Source organism: Panulirus ornatus, chromosome 47, assembly GCF_036320965.1.
Source record: "Panulirus ornatus isolate Po-2019 chromosome 47, ASM3632096v1, whole genome shotgun sequence".
In the NCBI taxonomy this organism is placed as follows: domain Eukaryota; kingdom Metazoa; phylum Arthropoda; class Malacostraca; order Decapoda; family Palinuridae; genus Panulirus; species Panulirus ornatus.
Window position 1 is genome coordinate 8,864,204 of NC_092270.1, and position 15,227 is coordinate 8,879,430.

A 15,227-nucleotide genomic window follows, 5' to 3' on the forward strand; every position below is an offset into this window, starting at 1 on the left:
TGAAACGAAAACTAAATGAGGAAAGGATGAAGTACAGAAAACGTTACAATACTAAACATCTTCTAAAGGAAATGGAAATCAGCCCCTTAGAATGGAACAGACCACAACTGTTGAGAAGACTTCAGAAGGTAAATGGTTCCAAAGATCAGCAGTCCAGGCTCTCTCTCTCATATATATATATGTAGTGGTGATGTGAGAAGGAGATGGAGTGAGTATTTTGAAGGTATGTTGAATGTGTTTGATGATAGAGTGGCATATATAGGGTGTTTTGGTCGAGGTGGTGTGCAAAGTGAGAGGGTTAGGGAAAATGATCTGGTAAACAGAGAAGAGGTAATAAAAGCATTGCAGAAGATGAAAGCTGGCAAGGCAGCTGGTTTGGATGGTACTGCAAAGGAATTTATTAAAAAAGGGGGTGACTGTATTGTTGACTGGTTGGTAAGGTTATTTAATGTATGTATGATTCATGGTGAGGTGACTGAGGATTGGCAGAATGCTTGCATAGTGCCATTGTACAAAGGCAAAGGGGATAAGAGTGAGTGCTCAAATTACAGAGGTATAAGTTTGTTGAGTATTCCTGGGAAATTATATGGGAGGGTATTGACTGAGAGGGTGAAGGGATATACAGAGCATCAGACTGGGTAAGAGCCGTGTGGTTTCAGAAGTGGTAGAGGATGTGTGGATCAGGTGTTTGCTTTGAAGAATGTATGTGAGAAATACTTAGAAAAGCAAATGGATTTGTATGTAGCATTTATGGATCTGGAGAAGGCATATGATACTAGAGTTGATAGAGATGCTCTGAGGAAGGTATTAAGAATATATGGTGTGGGAGGCAAGTTGTTAGAAGCAGTGAAAAGTTTTTATCAAGGATGTAAGGCATGTGTACGTGTAGGAAGAGAGGAAAGTGATTGGTTCTCAGTGAATGTAGGTTTGCAGCAGGGGTGTGTGATGTCTCCATGGTTGTTTAATTTGTTTATGGATGGGGCTGTTTGGGAGGTGAATCCAAGAGTTTTGGAAAGAGGGGCAAGTATGCAGTCTGTTGTGGATGAGAGAGCTTGGGAAGTGAGTCAGTTGTTGTTCGCTGATGATACAGTGCTGGTGGCTGAATCATGTAAGAAATTGCAGAAGCTGGTGACTGAGTTTGGTAAAGTGTGTGAAAGAAGAAAATTGAGAGTAAATGTGAATACGAGCAAGGTTATTAGGTACAGTAGGGGTGAGGGTTAAGTCAATTGGGAGGTAAGTTTGAATGGAGAAAAACTGGAGGAAGTGAAGTGTTTTAGATATCTGGGAGTGGATTTGGCAGCGGATGGAACCATGGAAGCGGAAGTGAATCATAGGGTGGGGGAGGGGGCGAAAATTCTGGGAGCCTTGAAAAATGTGTGGAAGTCGAGAACATTATCCCGGAAAGCAAAAATGGGTATGTTTGAAGGAATAGTGGTTCCAACAATGTTGTATGGTTGCGAGGCGTGGGCTATGGATAGAGTTGTTCGCAGGAGGATGGATGTGCTGGAAATGAGATGTTTGAGGACAATGTGTGGTGTGAGGTGGTTTGATCGAGTAAGTAACGTAAGGGTAAGAGAGATGTGTGGAAATAAAAAGAGCGTGGTTGAGAGAGCAGAAGAGGGTGTTTTGAAATGGTTTGGGCACATGGAGAGAATGAGTGAGGAAAGATTGGCCAAGAGGATATATGTGTCGGAGGTGGAGGGAACGAGGAGAAGAGGGAGACCAAATTGGAGGTGGAAAGATGGAGTGAAAAGGATTTTGTGTGATCGGGGCCTGAACATGCAGGAGGGTGAAAGGAGGGCAAGGAATAGAGTGAATTGGAGCGATGTGGTATACAGGGGTTGACGTGCTGTCAGTGGATTGAATCAGGGCATGTGAAGCGTCCGGGGTAAACCATGGAAAGCTGAGTAGGTATGTATATTTGCGTGTGTGGACGTGTGTATGTACATGTGTATGGGGGGGGGGCCATTTCTTTCGTCTGTTTCCTTGCGCTACCTCGCAAACGCGGGAGACAGCGACGAGGTATAAAAAAAAAAAAAAAAAATATATATATATATATATATATATATATATATATATATATATATATATATATATATATATATATATATATATATATATATATATATATACCCCAGACGCTTCACATGCCTTGATTCAATCCACTGACAGCACGTCAACCCCGGTATACCACATCGCTCCAATTCACTCTATTCCTTGCCCTCCTTTCACCCTCCTGCATGTTCAGGCCCCGGTCACACAAAATCTTTTTCACTCCATCTTTCCACCTCCAATTTGGTCTCCCTCTTCTCCTCGTTCCCTCCACCTCCGACACATATATCCTCTTGGTCAATCTTTCCTCACTCATTCTCTCCATGTGCCCAAACCACTTCAAAACACCCTCTTCTGCTCTCTCAACCACGCTCTTTTTATTTCCACACATCTCTCTTACCCTTACGTTACTAACTCGATCAAACCACCTCACACCACACATTGTCCTCAAACATCTCATTTCCAGCACATCCATCCTCCTGCGCACAACTCTATCCATAGCCCACGCCTCGCAACCATACAACATTGTTGGAACCACTATTCCTTCAAACATACCCATTTTTGCTTTCCGAGATAATGTTCTCGACTTCCACACATTCTTCAAGGCCAATTTTAAGCGATCAGGGAATGAACATACAGGAGGGTGAAAGGTGTGCAAGGAAGAGAGTGAACTGGAAAAATGTGGTATACTGGGGTCGACATGCTGTCAATGGATTGAACCAGGGCATGTGAAGCATCTGGGGTAAACCATGTAAAGTTTTGTGAGGCCTAGATGTGGAAAGGGAGCCATGGTTTCAGTGCATTACACATGATAGCTACAGACTAAGTGTGAACAAATGTGGCCTTTGTGTCTTTTCTAGCACTACCTCGCGTGCGCATGAGGGGAAAGGGGTGCTGTTTCATGTGTGGCGGGGTGGTGACGGGAATGGATAAAGGCAGCAAGTATGAATATGTACATGTGTATATATGTATATGTCTGTGAATGCATAGGTGCATAGGTATGTATACGTTGAAATGTATAGGTATGTATATAAGCATGTGTGGGCATTTATGTATATACATGTGTATGTGGGTGGGTTGGGCCATTCTTTCGTCTGTTTCCTTGCGCTACCTCACTAACGTGGGAGAAAATGAATAAGTATTATAAAATACAATTAATATAAATAATTGTCATAAAAATTGTCATACTTGATTCCCATTACCACATTTGCAAGGTAGGAACAAAAACAAAAAAAAAAAAAAGGCTGCATCCCTCACATCCATTCTCAGAACTTGCTTTGGTTTACCCCGGCTACTTCACATGCTCTGGTTCAGTCCACTGACAGCACAAAAACCCCTCTACACCACATCATTCTAGTTCACTCTATCCCGAGCACATTTTTCATCCTCCAGCATGTTCAGGTTCCAGTGACTCCAAATATTTTTCACTCCATCTTCCCATCCCAATTTGGTCAAAACCTTCTTGGTGTTCTCTCCACTTTAGACATATACCCTCACTGTTAGCCTCTCTTCACTCATTCTCTTCACATGTCTAAACCATTTCAGCATATCCTCTTCACCTCTCTAAACCACCTTTATCATTATCACACCTATTATTATCATTATCACACCTCTCTCTCAGCCTTTTTTTGCTAACTCGATCAATCAACATCACACCATGTACTACAATCAAACATTCAACTTCAAGCACATCCACCATCATCTGCACATCCTCATCTACAGCCCATGTCTCGCATCCATATAGCACTGCTGGGACTACTATACTTTCAAATATACTCAGTTTTGCTCTCCCAGACAACAAGCTCACTTTCCACATATTCTTTAGTGCTCCCACAACCTTTAACCCCTCATCTAACCTGTAACTCACTTCTGCTTCCAAAGATCCATTTACCAACACGTCCACTCCCATGTATCAAAAACACTTCACCTCCTCCAATTCTTTCTTATTCAAACTCACACCCCAACTAACATGTTCCTTAATCCTGCTCTACCTAATAACCTTGCTTTTAATCACACTTACTCTCAAGTCCCTCCTTTCACTCACTCTTCCAAACCCAATCATCAAACACAATCAACAGTCTCTCAAAATACTCACTCCATCTCCAACCCACTTCAGTACCTGTTACCAATTTCCCATTTACCCCCTTATGGTGCAATTGCAATTTAGATGTTTAATAAAGGACATTCCTCAGGCAAAACCTAAATTTAGTTTACAGTTCTTGTGCCATTATTTTTGTAGGTTTACAACTACATACACAATTGTTTAATGCATTTCACCTGAGTCAATCACGATCTGACAGTGTGCGTCCCTCCTGTATCCTGTAAATCTCTTGATTTCTTCATTTTACCCATAATGGTAGAGTTAGAATCTATCCCCACTGCGAAGGATAGTGTTTTTGGTGTTACAGTGGAAGACTTTGTTTACATCTCTCTAGTTACTTGGAGTTTTCTAATGAGATTTTCATACTTATTCCAGTATCACTTGCAAGGGGAACAGAATGGGCGCAAGGAGCAAGCAACAAAAGAAAAAGCCTCATTGCTTTCACACACAGGTTCAAATGTCACATACTTAGAAAATGTGTTGCTTGAGGACTGAGCCTTTTTACTATGATGAAATAGGAAACAGTTTGATTCCCCATGTTGTAATCTGTTAGTTAAAAAGTTCTAGCTATATATCCATCTTCCAGTTTTAATGATTATCACCAGCTTACACCTTTTACATGCTTGAACACTCAAGTCACATTTACCAAATACTTTTGTAAAGTCTGTGTATAGCAATGTCAGGAATTCTGCTGTTCTCCATTGCCCCTACAAAATTATCCACATAGTCAAGAAACTGAAACAGACAAGACCTTCCAGCCCTAAAGTCATGTTGTCCTAGGTTATGTAGACAGTAACACTGTGCCTTTCAGTTTCAGGGGTAATATCCTACAGTCTTCCATGCTTGCTATGCTAACAATGAACTACTTTCATGTGTTGATTGAAAGCTCATCCTTATGAGATTTTTCATGTACAGTACATTATGATATCTCTCTCCTGATTACACTCTAAAGGTTACTACCTCAGAGCTTTCAAGCAGTTCGATTACAAAATTTCAGTTTCTATGTCAATGTGGCCTATGTAACAGCTCTGCACACACTAACTGATGGCTCCAACACTACTTGAGTAGTTTTTAGATGTGTTCTACCCTACAACCCAGACTGGCTTCAGGCTCCAGGGATGGGTTGCAGGTTGACCAAGCTATTCAAAACTGCAGCCTGCATAGCCCCCACAGCCTGGCTGGTCTGGTACACCTTCCAAATATTTGTCCTGGGTACAAAATCTTCTCTAGCGTGCAGTCCTAGTGGTGGGGAAGAGGGCTGTACACTGGTGATATCTAAAAGGCCCTGAATAAGAATCTATGAAGTGTTGGTAAACTTCATGATCACAGCCTGGCTGCGGTCATTATGTAAGCCTGCAGGCAGCGGCCTCCAACACTCTGACCAACATTTATGGCATGGCCCTAGCCTGAGCTGTGGGGGATACTAGACCTAAGATGTGTGGCTCTAATGCCTTTACATATTCAGGGTGTCAAGAGATGCCCTAGAGAGGGACCAGCAAGATCTAATGATAGAGTGCCTTGACAGAAAACTCACAACAACCATTCAGACTATTCTCATAATGAAAATGTCTCATCACATTCACACGGAAATGCCCATGCAAATGCATGGAAACAAAATTCCAATTGATGTCACAAGATATAGCCATGACAGTAGCCAACACATTTTCTATATGATCATAAACTTTGTAAATACGTTCTTACATAACTTCATTACATCTAACCTCACTGTTTTAACTGTTTCCTTTAAGTCATATATTATGAGGATACAAAACATGATACAAGCTTACTAACTACCCAAAAGTAATGAATATACAAAGTCTGAAAAAGGCCATTTGGATTCTGTCATTATTCCTATAAAAGATTGTTCATCATTACAGGAAATCTTTGGATAACAATATGTCAGACATTTTTCTTAACTAATACTGCAACATGTTATCAATATTGTTAGCATTTTAAATATAACAGTATTTACTAACCATACATTGTGGACTGGTTAAAAGTAATAAATAAAAGGACAGGCTGAGGATCAAAGGTGATTCTTAAAAGGAATAAAAACTGGAGATGCTTTGAAAGCTTTGGTGAAAAAATTTCAGTTTACTGTCGTTCATTCAAGAAGCTTGCATGTAGGAGTACCTAACACTCCAACCTAATACAACAGACTTCAAGTCCCTGATCCAAAAAGGGAGAGGCTTTCTGCATAAACCATTAAACCTACATTCTTAATTCTTGCAAAGCATCTCTTACTACAACCCTGCACCATAAATATAGCAAGTACACTACTGAACAATTCTAAAATACCTCCTTAATAAAACTAAGAATACTGTACCATGGTTTTCAAATCACATCTGTACAATTATGTACACCATTTTTTTTTTTTTGACTAATAGGTATCTTAAGGGTGTTTATCTACAGACTCAGAGTGAACAGTTGCCAACTCAAAGGTAAAAACCTGCATATCTAACAAGTAATCTTGTAAATGAAAAAAAAAATTGATAGAGTCCACTGGTAAGAGGCACCAGGTGGTCAACCAGAATTTTGACAATTAGCATATTTTACTTTGTTTTCTCATTACTGGATTCAACTTTTCATACTGAATAAATATTACAAATCCTGGGATTCAGACAAATATAAAAAATTATGACAAAAGTATCAAATCTAATCAGGTTCAAAATGAATCATGTGAGATCTCATATTCATTAGTCCCAAAAGTTTAGGCAAGTGTTGGGTTCAAACAGTTAAGCCTTGCACTTTACCTATCCCCAAAACCAAATGCTCCAATGCCTGACCCTAACCTACCTCAGCATAAACCTAGTCTAATCATTGTAATTCAAGAGGTGTTGCAATGAAAAATAAACTCTGTAGAAAATAAATTAGTTAGCAATAATAACTCCTATCCCAACAGTGCCACCTACTTGGCATATTAATGACAAAGTTCAATAAGAGTGCATCTTTTGTTTTGGCTAAGAGACACCATGTGTGTAATGTGTAGCTTAAGGACAAGCTTGATGCTTGAAATATGTAGCACTGGAACGAGTGCTCTAATAAAAGAAATGTACGATTTGATATCAGTCATATCAGTGAAAAACAAATCCTGAAACCGTTCCTCTGCCTTAACTGGTCCTACAAAATTCTATGTAACCCATACTAACTCTGCTGGATGCGAGTACCTAATCTGTCACTCAATAGGCCAACTATTTAGACATGAATGACTAATAGCAATGATATGACAACTCGAGTCAGATGTTAGTGATGTGGCCTTTCTTTGTCCGTTTCCTGGCATTACCTCACCAATGCAGTAAATGGTGATCAATTCCAAAAGAAAGAAGTAATGGCTTACATTAATTCCAAGAAAAATACAAAGACCACATACCAGGTACTTAACCACAATATTTCTTACCTCTCACATCAGCAGGAAGAGCAGAACAAACTTCTTGGGTCTGTGCATGTGTGAGTGCAAGGGACGCTAAAAAGGTTTCTGCCTTAGTCACAGAATCCATCTCTACTTCAACAATTGCTTTTTCTTTTACACAACTTAAACACTTTGACATATCCACTTCTTTATGTCCCTCACATTTTCCCCTATCCAAGTCTGATTTATCAGTTTCTTTACTTCTTTCACATTTTCCAATCACAGAATCTCTAATCTTTTCACCAGCAATATTATTGGTAACATCAGGTACACTATCACTTAGTTTAGCTTTTTTTGGAGCTTTAGGTTTTACTTCTGGACTTTCAGAATCGGAAGATTCACCACTAGTTTGTCTCCTCTTTGCACTTTGCACACGACTAGAACTATTTGTAGATGATAAGGTTGTTGCAGACAAATCTGACACTTCACACTTGTTACTTACATCACAAGTTCTTAACTGTGCGTCACTTGGGCTACGGAGTCGGTTCTCTGCCACATCCTTAAGTTTTGTGGGAATACTGTTCGACAAAGAAGTATTAGCATCTTCATGTCTTACACTCTTTGATACTGGACTATTTGACTTCTGGCATGTTTCACTCGTGTCATTTTCACTGTTTGATGCTGGGATATTAGTATCTACATGCTTTTTACCATGTCCACTCTCACATTCTAATATTGGAATATCAATAGCTTGGTGCTTTCCACTGCATTCATTCTTACTATCTAATAATGGAATATTAGTCCCTTCATGTCTTTCAAGTTGTTTGTTCACACTAAGTGATTCTGGAATATCAGTACCTTCATGTCTCTCAAGGTGTTTGTTCTCACTGTCCGTTTCCGGAACACTGGTACCTTTGTGTTTTGAGTGTTCATTCTCACAGTCTGATTCCGTAATACTGGCACCCTCATGTTTCTTAGAGGATATGGTCTCCCTGTCTGATTCTGGAATGTTAGTACGACAGTGTTTCCCACCGAGTTCCCTCTCACTGTCTGGTACTGAAACACCAGCATCTTTGTCATTTTTGTTGCGTTCATTCACACAAACTGCAACTGGAATAGTGGCACGTTGTATTTTATCACTGTCTATCGGAATATCATCATCATGGTATTTCTCTGTGTGTTTTTCCTTGCACAAATTGCTTTCTTTTTCAGAATTTTGTTCTGCTTCACTTCTATGCAATCCATGATCTTCATTTACATTTTTGTCATACGTATCATTTAAGTTTCGACAAATTTCCAATTTTTTACATTCACTACTCCCCTCCCCAACATCATTTGAACTGCAAGAGGTATTGCCTGGAAGTTCTGGGGTTTCAAGTTCAGCAAGCTTCAAACTATCTGAAGAATTCTGGAGGACGCTGCTGCTACTGTCTCCCAAATGTGATGACTCCTCATCGTCTGTTCCTCCATCTAAGTCTTCCTGCGGTGGTGTCTCAGACACACCCCCTCTACCTCGAGTTCTACGACCATTTCGCCCATTAGCTGCTGGCAAGGATGTTCCCACCTGAGCAGCACCCTTCCTCCTTTTTGTATTTCTGGATGCATACTGTGGTGATGCTCCATTTGTTTTCTTTGAAAGAACTGAGGGAGGACTGTTTGACTTGTTCCTCTTACGTCCCCTGCCTGTTTGCCTTGTACGAGGAGTGATTTGTGAGTTTTCTGACGCAGCACTAACCCCTGAGCTGCTACTCCCTCTACGGCCACGCCTCGGTGTTGGAGTGGAGGAGGAAGCTACACTAACAGTGCCCACACTACTGGCGCTAGAGTCTGTGCTTCCCCTGCGAGTCCTTCGACCCCTGCCTCTCGGCGTTATAGGGGTATCCTTGGCAACAGGTGAGCCCCCTCCACGACCCCTAGGGCTAGTTCTCTGTGGTGTGTCTGGGGTAGCGGTACCTCGCCGGGTTTTTCTTGGAGGCAACTCTGGAGAAACTTGAGAAGGACTGGTCTGGGTTACATTTTTTCTCTGTCCTCGGCCAGTCTCTGGAGGAGTAACTGCAGCAGCACTGGATGTAGGGGAACCATCACTCCTCCCTCGTTTCCTGGTTGTCTTCATATCTGTGGCCTCATCTGGAAAGAAGAAACTTATTTTTAGAATCTATCAGACATAATTTTACTTTTCCTCAGTTATAAATAACATTAGCAGACCATCTACCTCAAAATCATAAAACTGCAACAGTGGTAATATCCAATGTACACTCTGTGAGCAGGATATCATCAAACATCCTAAATAAATATCTCCCTAAGCGTTATGATTCAATAAAACACACTTTTCAAAATCAAATGATAAACTCAACCTGGTGACACAGTTATATGTGCTACATGCCCTTAGATTACTCCTTTGCCAGATGTATGAAGTAAACCAGGAGTACTCTCATGAATATGTTATGAGATGTATGGTATTACTGGAAGTTTATTGCACATACAAATACAGAATGATTAATGATCTTCTTCACTAATATCTATTATCCTGTAAGAATGTCACAGTTTCGCAAATAATTACACAACGTAAAGGCAGAGATATGATACTAGCTTCCGTGACAGATGAAGAGTGGCCAAATTATAGAAAAAATTTAAGCCCTAACATTACGTAACAATTCAAGAGATGCCACTAAAACAATCTTAATCCCTTAACTCTTCAGTTTGGTTTTCTTTGCACTTATTAATTTCACAATTTTCCAGTTGTATAGAAAATCTATTTAGCCTTAAAAAAATAAAAAAAATAATTCATAAAAAGCAAAAATATAATCAATTCAACAAGTATATTTGGTCTACTACATTTTGATGAAAAGAACAAGTCTTGCCGACTTTTTAAAGCAACGTGCTACAAGCACAGGAGGAAGCCCTGGGTGATAGTTGAGTTGCCACTATGCCTATCTTATAGATTAAATATTTTACCAACATAACATTATAAGTTATCCTTGTGTTTTATCTAATATAATAAATCCTTTCCTGTTATAATCTATATCAGTCAAAGATAATTTTTTCTAACAGCAAAATTGTGTCTGCAAAATTACCTGCCGCAAAAGTAAGATGCAGTGTTCATAAGTTCAGTCAAGCAGTTGCAACACTGGCTTCACTATCTATCTATATCTTTGGCGATTGTTCCCTTAAGGAGCTCCCATCAAAGGGGCAGCCTTAGCAAAAGTCTCCACATATCCCTGTTCTTACATGACTCCTTTGCATACTCCATTCCAACAATTTTCTCCCTCAGTACTCTTTCCCCCATATCACATCTGGTGCTTCTCTCAAACCAACTCCTTCAATTATACTACCATACACTCCTTATCTTGTATTCTTTCCGCATACCCTAACCACCTCCAAGTACTACGTTTTACTCACTCTACTACACATTTCATTCTCTTCATATCCCTGCCATACCTCATTTCTCATTCCCCCTCCTCATTTCTTTCCTCATTCCATCCAGCCATAACACATACTCTTTTCAAATAGCCCATTTCCACAGCCCAGATTCTTGACCTCTGTGACTCATTCCTTACTCAAGTTTCAACTGCATAGGTCAGGGTCAGGAGGACTATGCTGTCCCTTAATCCTTTCTTCACTTCAAAACTCACACCTCTACCCTTCATTATTCTATTAGGGTGCCCAATGACTCTTCTACTTTGTACCGTTCTCTCCCTTATATATCATCATCAAACTTAGGCAAGATAGCTCCTAAGTACTTAAAGTCATCATCCCTTCCAGCTTTCTCCCCAATATCTATGACAGCTTAACACACTTTCATCTTTCACCCTATAAGGTTTTGCAAAATCTGTACTTTTACTTGTAATGGTAACCCTTTTACTGCCTTATCTTAGTCAATTTTCAACACTAGAAGAGTCAGTCTTCACAAAATCACTCTCCAAATGATCTAACAACAGATCGTCCTCAAATAATTTAAGATCAACTTCTTACTGGTTCTCTAAACTTACTCAAATTACTTTTTGGAAAACTCCGAGAATATGCTATCATTGGCATGGGAGGATGATGACTGATTGTGGAGAGAAATTTCCATGCAATGCCACCTCCACCACCAGCCAGGATTAGTGAGCGTCCTTTAGAAGCTCAAAATTTAATGCATAAATATATGAGTTTATGTGATCAAAAAATCTAGTCTTTTTTCCTAACAGAATGTCTACATTAGACCTTTAGAGGCACAAATGAAAAGGGCAGTATCCTTTCCTCTATGCTAGAATGAGGTGTCCAACAAATGGGGCAGGGCCAAAATTTATCTATTTTCAAATGCAATTTCCCACAAATATATTTTTCAAGTGACTCCGACCTTTTCTCCAAGTTTTCATTTTCTGTTATCTTTCAGAGAACTTTATATAAAAGTCAAGGAATATATATGCTAACACCAAAAATGTCATACTGAAAAATGTTTCTGTTATCTTTATCAAAAACTAACCACAATAATGAATGATGAAATCTGGTTTCCCATCTAGATGACTTTAATACAATCCCTCTGATGTCCTGCGGGTGACTGAGATGCAAGATATTTCTTCCAACCATGGTGGTATGCTGCGAGTGACATCTATGGAAAACTGGTGGAAACAAACATCAGCTGGGATTCTAGGAAAGGGACATGAAGCTTTAATTCTTCATGTGACAATGGAAGCATGGCTATAAAATTTCTCAATAGTCAAAGGGAGTAGTTTATACGTGTTGATGACCATATTTTTTGCCTCGAGGCAGAAGCATTCAAGAATTATCAAGGTATACACCCCAACCAAAGTTGAAAGAAAGAAAAGTGCATGGAATCTATGCCCCTGCTGCAGTATATGGGTTACAGACAAACAGAAATATTAACATGTATACTGGTTCGGCTATAGCATGAGGCACCTACCAACACCTGTCAATGAGAAATTACAAAATGAACATGCAATCCCTGGTAGCAGATAAATCTAACACTGGTATATTTCTACTAGATACTGTTTCAATTACAAGCCAAGGGTTTTATAAGGTCTACTGACTTTTACGTATTAAAAAACAAAATGTTTTCCTCATCCTTACTACTTTCCATTCTATTATCATTTATCATAATAATACCTTAACTACCCTTACACAACAAATTTAACCTTGGTGTACTTGATAAATATCAACAATATGGCAAGGGTTATTCTATGTTCTATGTTTTGTTGATTTTTTTTTAATACAAATATATTACCTACTTTTACATTAGTCAGTCCATAAATTTTCCCAGATATACATAACTCACTAGTATCATCTTATTCCGTATCTAATAAAATACACTCAATTTCTTCCTCTGTACATTTCAGTATTTTCTAAACATCACACCAGAGCAGCAGAATACTATCACTGAACAACCAAAGATCATGATTAGTATTAAGTTTAATCTTACTCAAACATTTTTTTTCCTACTTTACCCACATTTTCCTACACCTTCAAGCACTGCCCACTTTGAGAGGGAGGGGGGGCCAACCTCCACTAACTATAAACACCGTACATTATCACCTTCACTCGTCTAAAACAGCTACTCTCACAGGATGAAATGTGCTGAAATTAGTTTCCTTCGAATCCACCGGGAAAAAGCAGTGTGTGGCCACCCAACCCCCGAAACACATAAACTTTTTATCACAGTTCAATACATGGCAGAAGGTTCGTACCCAAGTTGTTGTAGCCTCCTCCTCCCGGGAAGGGTGGCCATCAAACTCCAATCCCGCCCCGCCCGGCCCTCCACACCACCTTGTACCATCACCCATGACACCAGGATATCTACCTAAAAATCCCTCAGCCTCACTAGATCTCCTCCTCCTCGAAGCCTACTCCCATAACTTTTGCCCTGGCGCGCATCAGGCATAATCACATCCACGGGAAAAAAACACACCCGCCATCCTCTCCTCCTGCGCCACTCCCGCTGCCGCCATCACTATATTCTACAGACCCACCTGGTGTCCTGCCTCTCTAGCAACACCCCATGGGCCAATTGCATGAATCCCTGCCGTACTTACTGGTGTTTTTCTTAGTTTTTCTGCGGGACGTCATGTTTCATGCAAGTCACTCAAAAGTCAACACCGGCAGGACGACGCGCGGAAATTATGAAGTGATTGGTAAATTGTTACCACTCTGAACACTCCAGTATTTCCTAAGAAGACTGGATTAACTGATCAATTTTATCACTCTTATCTAGATGTGATAGTGTCTAGGAATGAGACGAAGGTGGATGATAATAATTATGGTCTGAACAAGATCCCAGCCACTGCCAATTATACTCCCATGGAGCAATTAATAAGGTCGAGTGGTGTGGGGCCTGACACCACATTTCAAGTCATGATTAATCCATGAATAAGATTCATATCTAGTAAGTGTATAGAATTTCATTAAGCAGGCAAAGACCCAGAGAGCTTCCAATGATACATTATATACGGTATCACAGGTCGTCCAGGATAAAGCACAAGACGCAATGTAATATTTCTCTTGGTAGGAAAGTACTCGGAAATCTTACGCCACGTCTGAAGAGATTTACGAAAACTTAAGTCAGTCAGGATATAGCAAACGTAAATATTTGTGTGATATATCAGACATTATCTTATAAACTTTTTTCTTTTCCAGGGACAAGAAAATTACTAGTTGCAAACTGCTGGTTTAGCGAGGACAATGCCGGTCTGTAAGACTGGTTAGAATTTTGACGTTTTGCTTCCTCTTGTCTTGACTTTGATTATATGGAATGTGCTTCTTGATCATAGCTTGATGACAAATTTTTTCTTAATTGCAACTACGTACGTGTCTCAAATCTCATATCAGTTTGAAGACAGTGAAGTGGATACTTGCGAAGGCAAAGTTTTAACTTTTCAGGTGAGTGTATACATATAATATATATATATATATATATATATATATATATATATATATATATATATATATATATACTTTTTCTAGTCTTGATTGTCGTTTCCAGCGTTAGCGAAGTAGCGCCAGAAGCACACGAAAGGCCGCATTTGTTTGCATATATATATGTATATATATATATATATATATATATATATATATATTTATATATATATATATATATATATATATATATATATATATATATATATATATATATATGAGATACAATAAGCAGCAGAGAAATTATGGACTCATTACAATTTCGCAGAGGTGCTCCCTCCAAATGAGTCCACATTTCCTTGTTACTGGAGGTAGCGCTGCCTTGGGTTCCATGACCCCTGTATCAGGTCTCTTTCCCAAAAAATTGGTCCTGCTATAATCATAGATACAAAATAAGGATAAACATGGACATTCATCTATCATGGAGTTATGATCGTGTTCTCCTAAGTCAATTTTAAGTTCTTTTGCAAAACATGGAGCCATCACATTTCCCTGTAACCAATCACACGTTCTGAGCATTGCAAAGTTTTGAAGGCAGAGTTTATTTGTCTAACTTGTGACATTAATTCTCCTAGTGACCTATTGAGAAGGTAGATGAGTTATTTGCCGCATTGAATCACTGATAGAAATTAAATGTTTACTGCTTCAGGTACTCATTCTTTCTGCTTTTGACCATCACAATGATCAACCAAGGATTTTATTTAAGCCTGAATGATCATCCTACAAATTTGTACAGCCAGCTTTGGTATTACCCCCATATATACAGGTAGCAGCCATCCTGTAGCAGAAATTCGACTACGCTTGCTAAAGAATATT

The 15,227-nt window shown here is 39.4% G+C and overlaps 1 protein-coding gene across 5 annotated transcripts in view; it reads right to left on the reverse strand.

The window, feature by feature from the left end:
• Positions 1 to 13,688, reverse strand: part of LOC139763518 (uncharacterized) — a 32,053-nt gene extending 18,365 nt beyond the window's left edge. The window contains exons 1-2 of one of the 5 annotated variants that reach the window (XM_071689673.1): positions 13,532 to 13,688; positions 7,551 to 9,629 (exon numbers count right to left, since the gene is read on the reverse strand). In XM_071689673.1, coding sequence (XP_071545774.1) covers positions 7,551 to 9,629; positions 13,532 to 13,565 — 2,113 coding nt within the window. In that variant the 5' untranslated portion in view covers positions 13,566 to 13,688. The other 4 variants (XM_071689675.1, XM_071689674.1, XM_071689676.1 and 1 more) reach the window with 4 other exon arrangements.
• Positions 13,689 to 15,227: the final 1,539 nt, after the last annotated feature.